A 17,991-nucleotide genomic window follows, 5' to 3' on the forward strand; every position below is an offset into this window, starting at 1 on the left:
CTGAGGGCATTGCGCCGTCGATTCTTTCTGTGCGATGGCACTGCGTTGACATTGTTGCCGCATCCGTGCCTTTCCCAGATCGGGGAGTTGAAGGCTGCCTCAACGCGCGAGCCCAAGGTCTTGACTTGCGCCTGGTGCGATGGAGGACTGTACGCCGACCTCTTCAGGTGCTAAAGGTAAAGCTGTCGACATCGCAACGAAGATGGCCATTGTTAATGAACTTGCTCAAGGTGCAGAAAACTGGGAACTGGTCAAGAAGTACGGGCTGTCGAAATCGACCATTTCAACCATTGCTAAGGGCAAGGAAAAGATTCTTGGTGCTACCGTGAATGCCGACCCGACGACTAAAAAACGCCTTCGGAAGGCGACCTACGCGGACGTTGAGGACGCACTGCTGAAGTGGTTCGCTGACGCCCGGTCTCGCAACGTTCCGATCAGTGGACCGCTGATGCTCTCCAAGGCTTCGCCTCCCTTTTGACTTTCCCGATTTCAGCCCAGGTTTAAGGCTCGCCACGGAATTGTTTTCAAGGCGGTCGTCGGCGAGGCCGCGTCTGTGAACAACGAGGACGTCGATGCGTGGCTTTCCGACAACCTCCCAACAATCACGAGCTATGCTCCGCGGGACGTTTACAATGCCGACGAGACTGCATTGTTTTATCAGATGTTGCCATCTGCCGCAGCGGTGGCTCAGTGGTATGGTGCTCGGCTGCTGACCCAAAAGACGCGGGTTCGATCCCGGCCGCGGCGGCTGGAATTTCTTTGGAGGAGAAATTCTAGAGGCCCGTGTACTGTGCGATGTCAGTGCACGTTAAAGAACCCCAGGTGGTCCAAATTTCCGGAGCCCTTCACTACGGCGTCTCTCATAGCCTTAGTCGCTTTGGGACGTTAAACCCCATAAACCAACCAACCAACCAGATGCTGCCATCTAAAACGCATGCCTTGAAAGGCGACAAGTGCGCAGGAGGGAAGAACAGCAAGTTGCGCATAACCGTTCTTCTCTGTGTCAATATGGACGGCAGTGACCGGCGGCTGCCTTTTGTCATTGGCAAGTCACGTAAGCCGCGATTCTTTGGAAGCTACGTGCCCGTACGCTACAGGAACAATACAAAAGCCTGGATGAGTCGTGACTTATTTGCCGAGTGGCTTGTCGAGTTCGACCGCGACATGGCACGAAAAAACAGGAAGGTCCTGCTCGTGCTGGATAACTGTGCGGCGCACCATGTGCAGCCTTCCTTGAGTGCGGTGACAGTGCTCTTCTTGCTTCCCAATGCAACCTGCAAAATTCAGCCGCTGGCCTTGGCGATGGACATATTACCGCGCTGGAAAAATTAGAAACGGCAGTGATGCGATCAGCTTTGAAGGAGCAGACATGCATCACGGACTTTTTTCAAAAATAAAGTTAACTTTCGTCTCGCTTGCTCTTTTTGCCAGTATTATAGGTGGTCCACTTACTACGAACTTTGGATACAACGAACAAATGCCGCGTGACGATCAAGTTCGTTGTAAGTGGGCTCAACTGTAGATCTGGAGCTTTTTCGAGGTGTTTTATGGACTTAAATGACGTAAAACGAGTTTATATTAAATTTATAATAGTTTTTTTTTTACATTACACGTCATGTGATGGCAAATATTATTCCTCGAACGGCTTGTAGTTAACATTGCTTTGACTAGATGGCGCCACTGCTTTACGTTTGTTTTTTTTTCATTTTATTCAAATTTCGGGGTCATTTTGCCGACGAAAATAAGCACTACAGTGATAATTCGTTTCAAAACCTCGGAAATATTGTACTTTGGCAAGTTAGCGGCAGTGTCGACCATTTTAGAAGGACCGTTCGCATCCATGTGAAGCTGATGGCGTTTAACGTTTACAAAACGCTATACTAAAAAATTCAGGGGGCACTTTGGCTCTCTAAAGTGCTGCAAGGCGAAAGCGTTTCCTGGCCACAGTTTGTTTTTATTTACTTTTTATTTTTTTCATATTTTGTTTTTATTTATTTATTGCCCCTTTTCTTAATTTCATTGTTTTTTGTTTTTACTTTCAAATCCATTTTTATTTTGTTTTTATTTTTGTTTACTTTCTTACTCTTATTTTTTATTTTCCTTTTCTTGACTTTACTCCCTTTATTTTATTTATGAAGCCCATGCATTCACTAGATGCGCCTTTATTCATGCTGAAACCTTGAGCCTTTTAAGCAGTGACGCCAAAATGTGGACGAATCTGCCGACGCGTCTGCTAACGACAGTATGAGGCATTAAAGGCTTTCGCCTTAAAACTTACTGTGGGGATAAGTTGCTTGCGGCACGCTAACGTAATTTCCCTCAGGTCCGCTATCACGCTAACGCTATACTAAAACTCTAATGTTGTCGGCCGTGGCATTGCCGAGCTTACCCAGAAAGCGGCAGAGTACGCGGCCCAACTCGCCGACTCCAACTGGGTAGATAGATGCAACACGGCCGCGCGACAAATGTCCAGCCGAAACACGTGGCGTCTCTTTCGAGCCCTAATCGACCCAACCCAAACACGAACCGAAACACAAAAACATTTGCAGCGAGCCATGCACGCTTTTCCTGGCAACACGACTCAACTGGCACAGAAACTTCGGGACCAGTATCTGTGTACAGCCCAAGACCCCCGTGGATCTGCGTACTCTTATGCAGGCAGAGAGAACACGGAGCTGGATCAACCTTTCCAGCTCCATGATCTGCGGGCGGCTCTCGCCAAAATGAAACGGGGCACTGCGCCAGGACGGGATAAGGTCACCGTCAAGCTTTTGACGAACCTGCCCGACTTGGCATACCAGTCCCTCCTGGAATACGTCAATGCGATTTGGCGCGGGGACACCCCCCTGCCAATCGAATGGAAAACGGCTTTGGTCACTTTTATTCCTAAAGCTGGCAAACCAATTGACACAGATAACCTCCGCCCCATCTCTCTCACCTCATGTGTGGGCAAACTAATGGAGACGATGGTGCGGGATCGGTTATCTACATATCTTGAATACAAACATGTCTTTGCGAGCACCATGTTCGGATTCCGCCCACACAGATCCGCACAGGATGTCCTCCTGCAACTCAATCGGGAAGTCCTTGACCCCCTCGAATGCCCCCATAATGACCGGGTCGTACTCGCCTTGGATCTTAAAGGGGCATTTGACAATGTAACACATGAGATCATACTCACTAACCTAAGTCACACCGACTGTGGCCTCAACACATTCAGATACATAAGCCAATTTTTAATGGATCGTCAATCCTACATTCGAATTCAAGATAGAGACCATGGTCCTTACCTACTCGGCACGCGGGGAACCCCTCAAGGCGCGGTACTTTCCCCGCTGCTCTTCAATCTGGCCATGATGCACCTGCCGGCCCAGCTGAGTGGTGTCGCCGGCGTGCAGCACGCCCTGTACGCCGATGACATCACTCTGTGGGCCACGCAGGGCAGCACAGGGGATATTGAAACCAGCCTGCAAACAGCGGCGACGATAGTAGACCGCTACGCCCGCCGCTGCGGTCTTCAATGTTCCCCTCAAAAATCGGAATTTGTGCACCTCCGCCCCTCACAGAAGTGCACAACTAAAATATCTCTTTCTCTCGAGAGTGGTCCCATACGCGAAAGTGATGAGATACGGGTACTCGGACTCTACATCCACAAACACAGGCGGCCAGACACTACATTGGCCAAACTCCGTAAGGTGGGGGACCAGGTGGGCCGTATGGTCCGCCGGGTTTCCAACAAACGCGGAGGGTTACGAAGTAAGGATGCCTTGCGGCTGGCAAACGCCTTCGTAACTAGTCGAATTCTCTATTCGACTCCTTATCTCCACCTACGGAAACAAGAGGAGGATGCCCTTGAGGTCATCCTTCGCAAAATTGTTAAACGTGCCCTTGACCTCCCCATCACTACTTCGAACAGCCGGCTTATGGCCCTTGGGGTGGTGAATACTTTCCGGGAGCTCCGGGAGGCGCACCTTACAAACCAGTACACGCGTTTGTCGCTAACGGAGTCGGGTCGCCGCCTTCTTGCTCGACTCCATATACAACACACCCCTCCAATGGAAGACAGGTTTCGCATCCCGGAACTGTGGAGACGTGCCCTCCACGTGCGGCCTCTTCCAGCAAACATGTCACATGAAGACCATAATGGTCGGCGCCTGGCACGAGCGGAAGCGCTAGCCCGATATTATGGCAACAAAACAGGTGTATACTACGTGGACGCCTCCGGCCCTCACCACGGGGGATGGTACACGGCCGCGGTAGTTCACAACAGCAACACAGTTAACGGCCTCACTTTCAGAGCCCGCAGTGCAACACAAGCAGAAGAGGTCGCGATTGCTCTCGCGGCCTCACATTCCAATTCAAAATACATAATTACCGACTCGCGAGGGGCCTGTCGGAACGTCGAACAAGGCAGCACTCCCTTCCTAGCCTATCGAATATACCAAAATTGCATACGGGATACGGACCCCGCACACCGTCACCTCATATGGGCCCCTGCTCATCAGGGGTTGGCAGGAAACGAGGCAGCAGACGCAGCCGCCCGCGCGCTCTCTCACCGGGCTGTTTTCTCCTCCCCACCTGATCAGGAACCCGATTTTAATCCGGTTTATACGTTCAAAAATATCGCAACCTACTTTCAAGATAGCCATCGCCTTTACCCTAGCCCATGTAAAGGCCTCAAGAAGGCGGATGAGCGGCTTCTTCTCCGCCTCTTCACCAATACATTGCTGTGCCCGGCAGCACTAAAACATTTTGACCCCTCCTTTAGCGGCAGCTGCCCGCACTGTGGTGCGGTGTCTTCGGACACCTATCACATGGTGTGGGCCTGCCCCTCCAACCCGGCCATTCCCCCTATCCCCAACCCAACCCGGGAGGACTGGGAGGCGACCCTGCTCGGCTGCCACGACTTACAGGCCCAACAAGCCTTGGTCGGGCGCGCCCGGGCGGCGGCTACCGCCACTGGGGTCCCAAACTAGGGACCTCCACCTAGTGTTTGTGAGGATCGGTCCCTTACGGGCCGATCCAAACACCTCCTGTTCTGAATAAATGTTTTCACCACCACCACCGTTCAATGCGAACGAGAAGCAGTGCGCCTTGGGTGGAGGCGCCCGGGACTCCGGACCAGCAGGACCGGAAGACGGCATGGTGGCAGCAAGGTGGGGGCCTGGAACCAGCAGGACCGATCCAGGGAGGCTCCCAGGCAGCGCGGCGCAGGGACGGCGATCCTCCAGGGGCGACGCCTCTCCTAACTGCTGCTAAGCAGGAAGCCGGGAAGAAGCGCCAACTGGACGGACCATGTTTACTGGCCAAGAAAGAACCGACCTAAGAGCAGACAGCGTAACGCTGATGGAGCTTCCTTCTCCACGTCTGTTATGAACTTCAATTTTGCTGGATAATTTGATCTTAGCCCGTGCCAAGCATCGGTAGTACAACAGCGCGCGATAGAACCGCCGCTTCCTTGGCCCAAACTCCTCGATAGCATCCTCGTGAACCCAAGAATATTGACTGCCATTCCGTTGAGTTCTACATAAAATTTGCCAACTGCCTTCAGCTTTCTCTCTTTTTTTTACTACTTGCATTTATTTCATCCGTACATACAACAGTTTTAATAGAGTTTTGCAGAGCGCCTATTCTTGCACTCCTGTTGTAAAAAAAAAAATTGGCTGTGGTTTAACTCTGGTTAAATTTGCAGAGATTCCCAGGCCGCGTACCGCCACTACCTAAAGGGCGTGGCGACGCCGGCAACACATCGTATTCTTGCCACAGTCACCTCTCTCGACCGAACGGTTACTCTGTCGTGGGTCCCTGGGCATGCCTCGATCCCCGGTAATGAGCGCGTTCATGCGCTGGCCCGAGAACTCTCCTCCCGGACCCCGGATGATCAGCCACCCATCCCTGCGAACGAGGCTACATCGGTCCTGTATACATATCATAAAATTACAACATTCTACAAACTCAGCCGCATGACACTGCCACCACCCCACAGTACCTTGTCGCCCTCATCCAGCGCCACATGGCGGCAATTACAGACAGGCTGTTTTATTTCCCCCCACCGTCTCTCATGCTTTCACCCCACCTTTCCTCCTGATTGTACCACCTGTGGCGTGCCCAGATCTACACTTTTCCACTACCTTTCGGAATGTCCTTCCCCAAAGGCAGTACTCCCCATCCCCAATCCGACTCATCCTTCCTGGGAGGCTGCTTTACGGACCGCTCAGTCCGCCGGCCAGAAATGGCTAGTGGATCGGGCTTTACGTGAAGCGCAAGCCCGTGGACTCCTGGACCAGTAGGGGACCACCCTGGAAGATTTTTTATTTTTTTTGTGTAATAAAGTTGTTTCCATCCATCCATCCTCTGGTTGACGTAAATGGATGCGAAAGCACATTCAGCTTCTATCCTACTTCCGCCATGTTTCCCCAGAGTGCACTCTCTGCGGAGAATCGGCGGAAGTTGACAGTTGACAGCCGTGCTGTGCAGACGTGCGTTTTTGGTGCTCTTCGGATCACGCGTGGAGACCGGGACCGGACAGACTGCGAGTGACTGCGTAAAATAGATGAGTACTTTCCTTTAATAGTTTTAAAAGTGCGTTTAGTTTTTTAGGCTGTTAGGGGAAGTGCAGGTTAAGGAATAGAATTTAGGTCAGTGACCTAATTTCGGCCGGGACTATTTGGCCGACAGTTGTCTCAGTGTTTTTTTTTGTGCGTTAACTTTTAGAGAGATAGCTATTTTTTTCCAAGTGATTGATCGGCATTTGCGGTAGCCAGACTTTTATTTTAATTTTGCACGTGTTTTCAAATGTTTTCGTCTTGAGCGTGTAGATATCTGGGCATTTGGTGCAAGCAATAATCGAGTGTTGCTACGATGGTTAAGCTACTGAAGGTTAGATGTATGGAGTGTGAGGAATCGGTGAATTTAAAAGAAACGCGGTTCGATTCAGTGGAGGAGGCCGAAGGCGCAGATTTTATGTGCAAATTCTGCGTATTAGGTGCACGCCTGGACAGGGCTGAACAGGCGAACAGCGAACTAGTGCTAAGGATGGATGCTCTAGAAACGGAGTTACAGATAGAGAGGGCAGAGAAGCGTAAGCTTCAAGTACAGCTATCTCAGATTGAGTCAAAAACGGCGGACACCGCCATTGGAAGCCACAATGGCGGGCATTCCAGCGCCAGCCACGTGGATGGGGCTTGCACTGGCATGGACAGCGAGGGGCCAGTAGGTCAGACATGTTCAGGCAGGAACAGCTATGCACAGGTGGCAGCTGGGAATTCGAGAGGCGGTACTGAGAAGGGGTCCGAGCTATTTCCAGGAAATGAGGGCACAGTCGCTGATAAGAGGCAGCGAGATCCGGAAGTTAGGAGGGAGTGGCAGAGTACCCTAGTGCTTATCGCTGGTGACTCAAACATGGGGCGCTGCAAAAGAGCTATTCTGGACCGGGTGAAGGGTGATAGGCGGGTAGCAGTCGGGGTGTTTCCAGGAAAGACAATGGACGGTGTCCTGACAGCGACTAAATGTGAACTTTCCGAGAAGGCTGCAAGGCGTAACTTGGTAGTGGTAGCGGCGGGGCTAAATGATGTCCTGAATGGTAACGCCGCACAAGTAGGGAAAACATTAGCTGAGGGAGTTGACGGTATAAGGGCGATAGCACAGCAAGCGCAGATCGTGGTGTGTACAGTGCCGGAGGTACAAGGAAGGAATGCAGAGGTTGCTAAAGACGTTGTGAATCTTAATCGCGAGATAAGGCAGTTAGGCCTCGAGAAAGGCTTTGAAGTGGTAGAAATAAACAAGGAAGTGCACAGGGCAGGTTCGGGCAGAGACTTTGGACGAGATGGCATCCATTTCAGTGGAAGGGTAAGAGAAGAGATAGGCAGGCGCCTAGGAGGCCGAGCGGTAGCTTTTTTAGGGGGTCCACGGTGGCTCAGGGCGTAGGTGTAGGTAGAAGCGATGTAAATGTAACAATGGCGGCTGATCCCAACAAAATGGCGACTAGGAGGCCCAGAAAGAAAACTACGAAAAAGAAATTTAACGCCAGGATCAGTTACATAAACATGCAAGGGGGTAGAAAGAGAGCGAAATGGCTAGAAATAGAACAGCAGTTAAAGGACGAAGCAGTAGGTGTGTACGCTCTATGCGAGACACATCTGAGGGATCTAGAAGATCCACCTTTCATCGATGGCTATGTCTGGGAAGGGTGCAACAGAACAACAACGGAGAAGAAGGGAGGAGGAGTAGGTATGCTGATACATCAAGGAACAAATTGGCAAAGAATAAAATCAACTTGCAAAGAACATGTCTGGGTATCAGGTACAATTGCTGGCAAAAGGACATGGCTAGGGGTAGTTTATTTAGGGACCGGGGACAAATGCAGGCAAGAAAACAAGGATCTAGTTAAGTGCCTCAATGACGATATAAAGCAGATTGGAGACGGTGTCGATATTATTTTGCTTGGAGACATGAACGGCCGCATCGAGGATCTGGATGGATACACAGATTGTAACGGGAAGTTAATGCTAGACTTGTGTGAGCGGCACAACTTAGTTATTGTCAATAGAGAAACTAAATGTGAGGGACAAATCACGTGGGGATCCCGTAACAGGCAAACAACCATTGACTACTGTCTAATGTCGCAGGGCATCTATAGCAAGCTCGCAATAATGGAAATAGACGAAGAGGGGAAGGACAGCCTAGGAAGTGATCATAAACGTATTAGTCTACAGTTGGGAGCCCTAGTCAAAAGAGAAATGCAACGAAGTCCAAAAGACAACGCAAAATTAAATGATGAACAAATAGCGCTAATATCAGCCGATATAGAAGAAGTAATTGAGAAACGCCACATGGAAAATTGGGATTATAATCAGTTGGAACTGCTCATCGCTACAAAAATGAAACAAGTGAAAGGAGTTAACCGCTGGAGAGGAAAGAGGAAGCCACGAAGCTGGTGGAATATGGAAATTAAGGAGGCCATCGAACAACGACGGGTGGCTTCAAGGGAACACAGAGAAGCAAAGAGGGCGCAGTTATCTGTAGAGGAAATAGGAAAAAAATGGGAATCTTAGCGACAAAAGAAACAGCAAGTTCAGGTCCTAGTCCAGGCTAAAATAAAGCAGTCCTCTGATAAATGGCTGGCTGAAGTTCGCGAGGCAAATAAAGGGGGGCCAAGAAAATTCTGGAAACATATAAGCTGGTTGGGAAAAACAAATCAAAGAAAGCAGGAACAGATTATAGATGCTGAGGGAAAATGTTTGGAGGGAGACGATGCTGTGGACTACATTACGTCATTTATAGCTGCGTCTTTTAGCGACGCCAATGGGGTAATCTCCCCAAGTGAGGCGGCAACACAGGACAGCACAAAGGAGAACAGCTTAGAACTGACTAGTCTTAACTGGGAAAAGGCGGAAGCGAATATTCCTAAAACCACATCCGCAGGGATAGACGAAATTCCAATTAAGCTGATTAATGAACTTGGCCCAAGAAGCAAGGACGCGCTGATAAAAGCATTGGAGGCAGTCATAACAAATAAGCAAATTCCGCACAGCTGGAGACAGAGTAAAATGAATTTGATTTATAAAGGGAAAGGAGATAAGATGAACATAAAATCCTTCCGTCCGATTACGATAACATCTGTTATGTACAGGCTGGCAATGCAGGCGGTGAAATTAAAAATGCAGTCATGGGTAGAAGGGAATAGGATACTCGGAGAACTTCAGAATGGGTTCAGAAGGGGTAGGCGGTTAGATGATAGCCTGTTCGTGCTTACCCAATGCATAGAAATAGCTAAGGCGGAAAATAGACCTCTGTTTATAGCCTTTCTAGACATAAGCGGTGCATACGATAACGTGAACAGGGAACTCCTGTGGAGCATATTGAAAGATTTAGGTATTGGTGATGAGGTAATTGATTTTCTACAGGAAATCTACCGAGATACTGAAGTTGAAATTACATGGGAAGGGAAAAAAAGTACCACAACTGTACGGGTGCACAAAGGATTAAGGCAAGGTTGCCCTCTATCACCGCTGCTGTTCATGCTTTACGTGATAAATATAGAAAGAAGGCTAGAAGAAAGTAATCTGGGTTATAATCTATCGTACAGATTAGGCGGAAATGTAGTTGAGCAGCGACTCCCGGGTTTAATGTATGCGGACGATATTGTACTGTTAGCAGATAGCCAGGAAGATTTACAAACTTTGGTTAATTGCTGTGGAGACGAAGGAGACGCTCTAGGATTCAGTTTTAGCGCAACTAAATCAGGTGTGATGATTTTTAACGATACAACTGATCAGGTGCTTACAATACAAGGCCACGAAATACCCAAAGTGGCCGAATACAAATACCTCGGGATATGGCTAAACGAAGGGCAGATATACACGGAAAAGCATGAACAGGCTCTTAGGGCAAAAGGACGAAGAGACGCCGGGATAATGAAACATAGGGCATTATGGGGGTACAACAAATATGAAGTACTAAGAAGTATTTGGAAAGGAATAATGGTGCCGGGACTTACTTTCGGCAATGCGGTTCTGTGCTTAAGAGCAGAAGTTCAGTCGAGACTAGACGTAAATCTGAGAGCTGTTGGAAGATTAGCACTAGGTGCCCACGGCAAAACCACAAACGAGGCAGTACAAGGGGATATGGGCTGGGCATCGTTCGAGGCACGGGAAGCTAAGAGTAAAATACTATATGAAGAACGCCTGAGGAAATTGGACGATAACAGATGGGCAGCTAAGGTATTTAAATATTTATACAGAAAGAACGTTGACTCACAGTGGCAGAAAAGAACTAGAAAACTAACCAGTAAGTATGCCGGTCATGAGGACGGAGAAAGAAAGAGCATTAAACGACAGGTCAAAAACGCGGAAGTTAAAAATTGGATGAATTCAATGGAAAAGAAACATAGTGTAGAACTATATCGATTCTGGAAAAGGCAGATCAGGAAAGAATTCTTCTATGATAACTCAAGAGGCAGTGCCCTACTTTTTGAAGCTAGATCAGGGTGTCTTAGAACGCGCAGCTACAAAAAGAAATTTAACGAAGATGACACATGTGCAGCGTGTGGTAGATCTGTGGTAACAATTGAACACCTCATAATCAAATGTGATGGTATCCATCCGGATGTCGATGCAGGCACAGTCACTCTTTCTGAGGCCCTAGGGTTTAAAGATAACAATGGTCATGTAAATAAATCTGCAGTGGAAGTCAGCAAAAAGCGATTGGAGGATTGGTGGCTGAAAAGCAGAGATGTGGAATAAGGTTAGAATAGTAGGAAACCGTAGGCAAAGTTGATGGAGAATCTTAATGAGAATTGCCAACACAGTAAACAAAAAAAATAATAAATAAAAAAAAGCTGAGCATGGTGGAAATTGCCACCACCCCGTTTCAAAGGGGGCGCTCCTATCCATCCATCCATCCATCCATCGCACACCACCCTGGACCACATCCTCTTCGGCTGCCCTTCCGATCCTCCTCCGCAGGGACAGCCCGCCATCGGTACATGGGAGGAATGGGAGGCCCTCCTTGCGTCGCAGGACCCGGACACGCAACTTCGCTGTGTGAACCGGGGTGCCAGTGCCATGGCCCTACGTGGCCTGGACACATGCGCGTAATGTGAGGGCTGTGCGGTGGCCCTGAGACCTTGCATGGTCCAAACTCGCTTGCGTAATAAAGTTTTCCATCCATCCATGGTGAAAACCTAAATTGCCAAACTTTCGATGGAGGTGAAACGCAAAAGGCGGCTGTGCGCTGTGCGATGTCAGTGCACGTGAAAGATCCCCAGGTGGTCGAAATTGTTCCGCAGTCCTCCACTATGGCACCTCATTCTGTCTTTCTTCTTTCACTCCCACCTTCCTCCCTCACCTAACGGCGCGGTTCAGCTGTCCACCAAGATATGCGACACAGATATGCGCTATTCCTTTACCAAAAGAAAATTGGCTGTGGCTTAGCTAAGGTTAAGCCTGGATGTCTCCAAGCGAAAAGCTGCGGCAAAGCGGAGGAGGAGCCGCGCGTGTAGTGAATATAGGTGCTGTTTTAGAAGGTTGCTTTAGAGACATGTACTGTGGTGTGCATTCTTCTCGGGTGTACACCAAGATATGAGAGACAGGCATTTGCTTTACAGGAATTTGCTTTCCTTAAAGGCAATTTTCATTTCATTTTATTTTCCTTAAGGTCCTTACCGCGCGGTTCAAGGTATCCACCGAGATATGAGAGAGACAGGCGTCGTTTCCTTTCCTTAAAACCAATTTTCTCTTCATTTTCCTTCCCTTGCGGCGCGTTTCGGGTGTCCACCGTGACGTCATGCAGTTCGCGCATGCACACCTGTGGCTTTTTCTGACGACAGAGCCCACGCTAGCCTCGGTGTTGACTAGCCTATTGAAGCTTTTCGCTTCAAAATAAAAAAATGGCTGAGGCTTAGCTAAGGTTAAGCCTAGTCAGATGCGAAGCATATTGATGGCTAGGCTTGGTAATACATGGCTTTCCTTGGTTGACGTTCATCCCGCTCTTCATCGGTCTCTGTGGCACGCTGAAGCTAACGCTTCTCGTTCAAATCAGCCCTGCTTCTAGGCAGCATCCCAACACCTGGCCGCCTCGTAAGTGCCCGGAGTTGTTGTTGTTGTTGTGACTGAGAGAAGGATGAAAAGGAAATTGCACGGGCCTGCTACTGGCTCGAGCCAAGCCACCACCGCTGCCAGGGAAGAGCCGAAGGGTTCTGGGCATAGAGTGCATGCCGGAGTGGGGAAGGAGGGATGATAGTGGGCTAGGTTAAGGGGTGAAGGGAGAGTGTGTGTCTGTAGTCTGCGCCATAGTGTTGCGTGTTTGTTATCTAGGGAGGGGTGGGGCGAGGGGTAGAGCCGGCGTTAGGCTCTGTATGCCTGGGTCAGCTCACTGAACGTGTGCATGCGCTCCTTCGTGAATCCCCTATCCGAGGCCACCTGAGCCCGGTTAAAAGAACCTCGGGCTAAAAGGTTGGCGGCCTCGTTTCCAGGATTCCCGCAGAGATCTCCAGAAAAGTAATAGCCGGATTGAGAAAAATTCGGGGGGCACTTTGGCTCTCTAAAGTGCTGCAAGTCGAAAGCGTTTCCTGGCCACCGTTTGTTTTTATTTACTTTTTATTTTTCATATTTTTTCTATTTTTTGCTTCTTTTCTTAATTTCATTGTTTTTTATTTTAATTTTCTCATCTTATTTTTATTTTGTTTTTATTTTTGTTTATTTTCTTATTTTTATTTTTTATTTTCCTTTCCTTGACTTTACTTCTTTTATTTTATTTATGAAGCCCATGCATTCACTAGATGCGCCTTTATTCATGCTGGAACCTTGAGCCTTTTAAGCAGTGAGGCCGAAAGGCGGACGAATCTGCCGACGCGTCTGTCGACACGGCTGCTGACGCGTCTTTCGACACTCCTGCCGACGCGTCTGCTAACGAGAGAGAGAGAGAGAAAACTTTATTTACAAAGGAATTCGGGGCACGCCCCAGGGTCCCCGCACGACCCCACTGCACTCAAGTGTTTATGTTCCTGAGGTCCATAACACTGGCAGCACGGCCGGTGGCGATGGTCTGCACGGCCGGGTCCTCCGAGCGCAGCAGGGTCTCCCAGTCCTCCCAGGTCTTGAGGTTCTCTAGGTCCCGCGGGGGAGGGTCCGCTGGGCAGAAAGAAAGGATGTGGAGGGAAGAAGCGAAGGGTTCTGGGCATAGGGCGCAAGCAGGAGTGGGGAAGGAGGGATGCTAGTGGGTTAGGGTAAGGGGCGAGGGGAGAGTATGTGTTTGTAATCTGCGCCAGAGTGTTGCGTGTCTGTTATCTAGGGAGGGGTGGGGCGGGGGGTAGAGCTGGCGAGAGGCTCTGTATGCCTGGGTCAGCTCACTGAATGAGTGCATGCGATCCTTCGTGAATCCCCGATCCGAGGTCACCTGAGCCCGGTTTAAAGAACCTCGGGCTAAAAGGTTGGCGGCCTCGTTTCCGGGATTCCCGGAGTGCGCAGGCACCCATATCAGCTCCACTTGGCGGGGCGGGGGTGCATCGGGCGAGTCCAGTATGCCAAAAGCAGGGACATGAACTTGGCCTCGAGCAAAATTTAGAATCGCAGTTTTAGTCAGTTAACATATACCGGGCTTCAGTGCGGGTTATAACAAGTGCAATGGCGGCTTCCTCTGCAGCCTCTGGTGACGTGTCTGGAGGGAGAGGTAGTGTGAGGAGGGTGGATGAAGAGGAGTCCACCGCAGCTGCTGTCGCTTCATCACCCGTGCAGGCAGCGTCCACCCATACGGCGTCCGGCTGGGGGCCGTACGCTCGATGGAGTGCCTTCGCACGGGCTCTGCGGCGCTGCTCATGGTGGGACGGGTGCATATTCCTCGGGAGCGGCCTGATGAGAAGCTCTCGGTGAAGGGATCGTGGGATGGCGAGGAGGGTTGGGTCGTTGGCCGGTATTTTGATTCCCAGGGAGTCGAGGATATACCGACCTGTGGAAGTTTTTGTGAGCCTGATGTATTGGGCCTGTCGGTGGGCCTCCACCAGTTCCCCGATCGTGTTGTGGAGGCCCAGGCCTAGTAATCTGTCTGTGGGTGTGTTGAGGGGAAGATGAAGTGCTACCTTGAATGCCTTGCGAATCAAAGCATCCAAAGCGTTTATGTCATGTTTGGATAGTTGTAAGTATGGGGTAGTGTACAGTACACGGCTGAGGACAAAGGCATGAATGAGGCGACATAGGTCGCGCTCCTTCATGCCTCTATGATGTCCCGAAACCCTGCGGATGAGGTGCGATATCGCGCCTGCAACCTGCTTGAGTTTCTTGAGGGTAGTTGTGCTTTTGCCATCGTTCTGGATGTGCAGGCCCAATACACGGAGGGTGCCAACCTCAGGTACCGGGTAACCATTCAATTCAATGGCAATGGGGGAGCGGGGACAGCGGCGGTTCTTAGGCCGGATGAAGAGCAGTTCGGACTTCTCTGGGGAGCAAGACAGTCCGATGGTCCGTGCGTAATTTTGGGTGAGGGTGGCTGCTTCCTGTAAGGTGTTCTCTATGTCGCCGTCACTGCCGCGGGTGGTCCACAGGGTGATATCGTCGGCATAAAGAGTGTGCTTGAGGTGGGGAATAGTTGCCAATTTCCGGGCGAGGGGTATGAGGGTTATGTTAAAGAGAAAGGGGGAAAGGACGGACCCTTGAGGGGTGCCGATACTCTGAAGTGTGTAGGAGGGGGAAGACAGAGGGCCGAAGTGTATCTCAGCCGTGCGGTCAGTCAGGAATGCTTGAATGTAGGCATACGTGCGCACACCCACATTCAATGGGGATAGAGCAGTCATGATCGCCTGATGTTCAATGCGATCAAAAGCTTTGGAGAGATCCAAAGCTAAGACTGCCTTGGTGTGACCTGGAAGAAGCGGGTCAAAAAGGTCGTGTGTGAGTTGCAGCATGGCATCCTGTGCGGATAGATGAGGGCGGAATCCCACCATGCTATGCGGGTAGAGATTGTTGTCCGCCATGTGACTTGTGAGTCTCGCTAACACAACATGCTCGAGGAGCTTCCCGAGGCATGAGGTTAGCGAAATCGGGCGAAGGTTTTGAATGGTGAGTGGTTTGTTGGATTTTGGTATAAATATTACCTTCGCGTGGCGCCAGGACTGCGGGAGGTTACCCTCCCTCCAGCACTGGTTGAAGTATTTCGTAATGTGGGTGATCGATCGGTCATCCAGATTAAGGAGCACGGAGTTTGTAATTTGGTCTGCACCAGGTGCGGAGTTGGCGCGGAGAATTAGGAGGGCCGCTCTGACTTCCGTCTCCGTGATGTCGGTGTCGAGTGTGGGATTTGGTTGTCCTGTGTAGTGGGGTAGAGGTGTTGGGCCGCCTGGAGATGTGTACGTGGTTTGAAGTGTGTCTAAAAGGGTGTCAGGATCGTCAATGTGTTCATGTGTGAGGCGTGTCACGTGGTGCTCTGGTGCTGATTTGGTGCGTGTGGGGTCAATGAGGTGTCGGAGGAGTTGCCATGCACGTTTGCTGGACAGGTTTCCGGCGATGCCGTTACATATCTGTCCCCAGTTGGATCGACAGAGCTCCACAGAGTGCTGTTGGATTTGTGTCTGCAGCGCGGTCAACCGCTTTTTAAGCGTTCTGTTGTGTTTGTTGCCTTTCCAGCGTTCCAGGATGCTGTGATAAGCCTCCCAGAGGTGGGCTAGGCGTGTGTCAAGGGTCGGTGTTTCGGTTGTAGTTTCAATGTGTCGCGTGTTGTGGTGAACGTCATGCTTGAGTGATTGCACCCATGCATCGATGTCTGCGATGGGAGTGTCTGGGAGGGCGGTGCGTGCTGCGCGAAAGGCATCCCAGTTAATGAGTTCGGGTGTCATATTTGCGTGACGGGGTGGTTTGTATGGGACAGTGATTTCTATAATGTAATGATCATTGCGCAGTGTATGTTGTGTTCTGTTCTAGGTAACGCCGCGGATACAGCGGCTCAGCGTCAGGTCCGGACTGGTGTCCATGCTGACACTGCTGCCGATCCGCGTAGGCGTCTGAAACGTGTTGTGAACAGTGAGTTGGAGGTTCTGCAGGAGCAGCCAGAGCCTGCGACCTCGATGTGTCGTGGTTGTGTATCCCCAGTCAGTATGCTGACTGTTGAAGTCCCCACCGATGAGTAGGGGATGTTTCCCTGCTAGATGGTGTAGCTTTCGCAGAAGTGATTCTAGCGGGGCCATCGGCAGGGACGGGGGGTGGTATATGTTTGCTATAAATATAGAAGGAAGTGAATGTGTGTGATGTATAATTTCCGTGATCACGCAGGGCGTCTCAGACGTAACGTGATGAGTTTTGTAGGTGAGGCTGCGGTGGATGAGTGTGGACGCCCTGGGTGTGGTAGTGGTATCCGAGTGTGTAGATGTGTAGCTGGGGAGGGTTGCTCGGTGTGCAGTCTCCTGGAGAAGAAGTATATGGGGCGTGGGTGTGATGGTGGGAAGGAGAAGTTGCAGAGGTGCGCGCTTTGCCCGGAAGCCGCGGCAGTTCCAAGTTATAATGGGGAGATAGTGTTCCCCCCCGCCATATTGGATGGTGGGTGGATTTAGGAGGGTAGTAAGACGGGTGTCAATTGGTATGTGTTGCTCAGGAAAGGTGGCTTGTGCTTGCGGAGGCATGCATTAAAGGCTTTGGCCTTAATAAGTAGCCGGATCAGGCAGCGAGAGAGGCGATGCCCGGTGGTTAAGCGCGCAGTGGGGCCGTGCGGTGACGCAGGAATCACGCGGTGAGCGGCGGACAACGCAGCGCACATCGAAGGCGCGTCCGCCACGAAGCTTGCGGCTTGCCCAATGTGCAAGGCGTCTCGGCGAACGAGCGATGGCGTTCCATGTACTCGCTGGCAGCGTCCTCCAAATTTTTGGGAGGGGGATATTTCTCTCAACATCTGCGACTCAAAAACCAAAAAAAAAAACAAACGCAAACCACACCGCACACCGATGCGACGAGAACTTAGTGATACTGAAACCGACGACTCGCACATCAGTCACTGCGAGCCTTCATAAACAGCGCCCAATGCTTTCTTCAGTAAGCTGGGAAAATTTGCATGCACGGAGGAAAGAGGAATGCGGTATGTCCTCGACCTGAGCTTCATGCCTCATCTCAAAGGGCACTGCATTACATTGTTAATGAGCTGAAACTGTAAAGACACAGCGTGATTTTTTATTCGCCATCCATTTGAAATATGACATCATCGTTACCAAAGGAGATATAAATCGAAAGGTTTTGAGGAAAGAAACCCTTACTGCCTCACTTCTCTATGTTGAGCAGGCAATATAAAGGGAAAATTTCGTTGATAAAAACTTTTTTTTTTAGGATAGGTAATGGCGCAGGATCTGTCTCACATATCTCGGTGGACAACTGAACCGTGTACACCTGAACTGCGCCGTAAGGGAAGGGAGGAAGGTGGGAGTAAACGAAGAAAGAGGTGCAGCAGTGGAGGGCTCCGGGATAGTTTCGACTACCTGGGCATCTTTTAAGGCGAAAGCCTTTAATGCCTCATCGTTGT

At 50.3% G+C, this 17,991-nt stretch overlaps 1 protein-coding gene across 1 annotated transcript in view; it reads left to right on the forward strand.

Moving 5' to 3' along the window:
* The first annotated feature begins 202 nt into the window (after positions 1–202).
* LOC149366454 (uncharacterized) overlaps positions 203–17,991 on the forward strand; it is a 93,849-nt gene continuing 76,060 nt past the window's right edge. The window contains exon 1 of the mRNA XM_089570879.1: positions 203–402. Within this exon, the coding sequence (XP_089427005.1) occupies positions 203–402 (200 nt within the window). The remainder of the gene's footprint in view (positions 403–17,991) is intronic.

Source organism: Amblyomma mixtum, chromosome 1 (assembly GCF_055824585.1).
Source record: "Amblyomma mixtum isolate Tamu chromosome 1, ASM5582458v1, whole genome shotgun sequence".
NCBI classification, from domain to species: Eukaryota; Metazoa; Arthropoda; class Arachnida; order Ixodida; family Ixodidae; genus Amblyomma; species Amblyomma mixtum.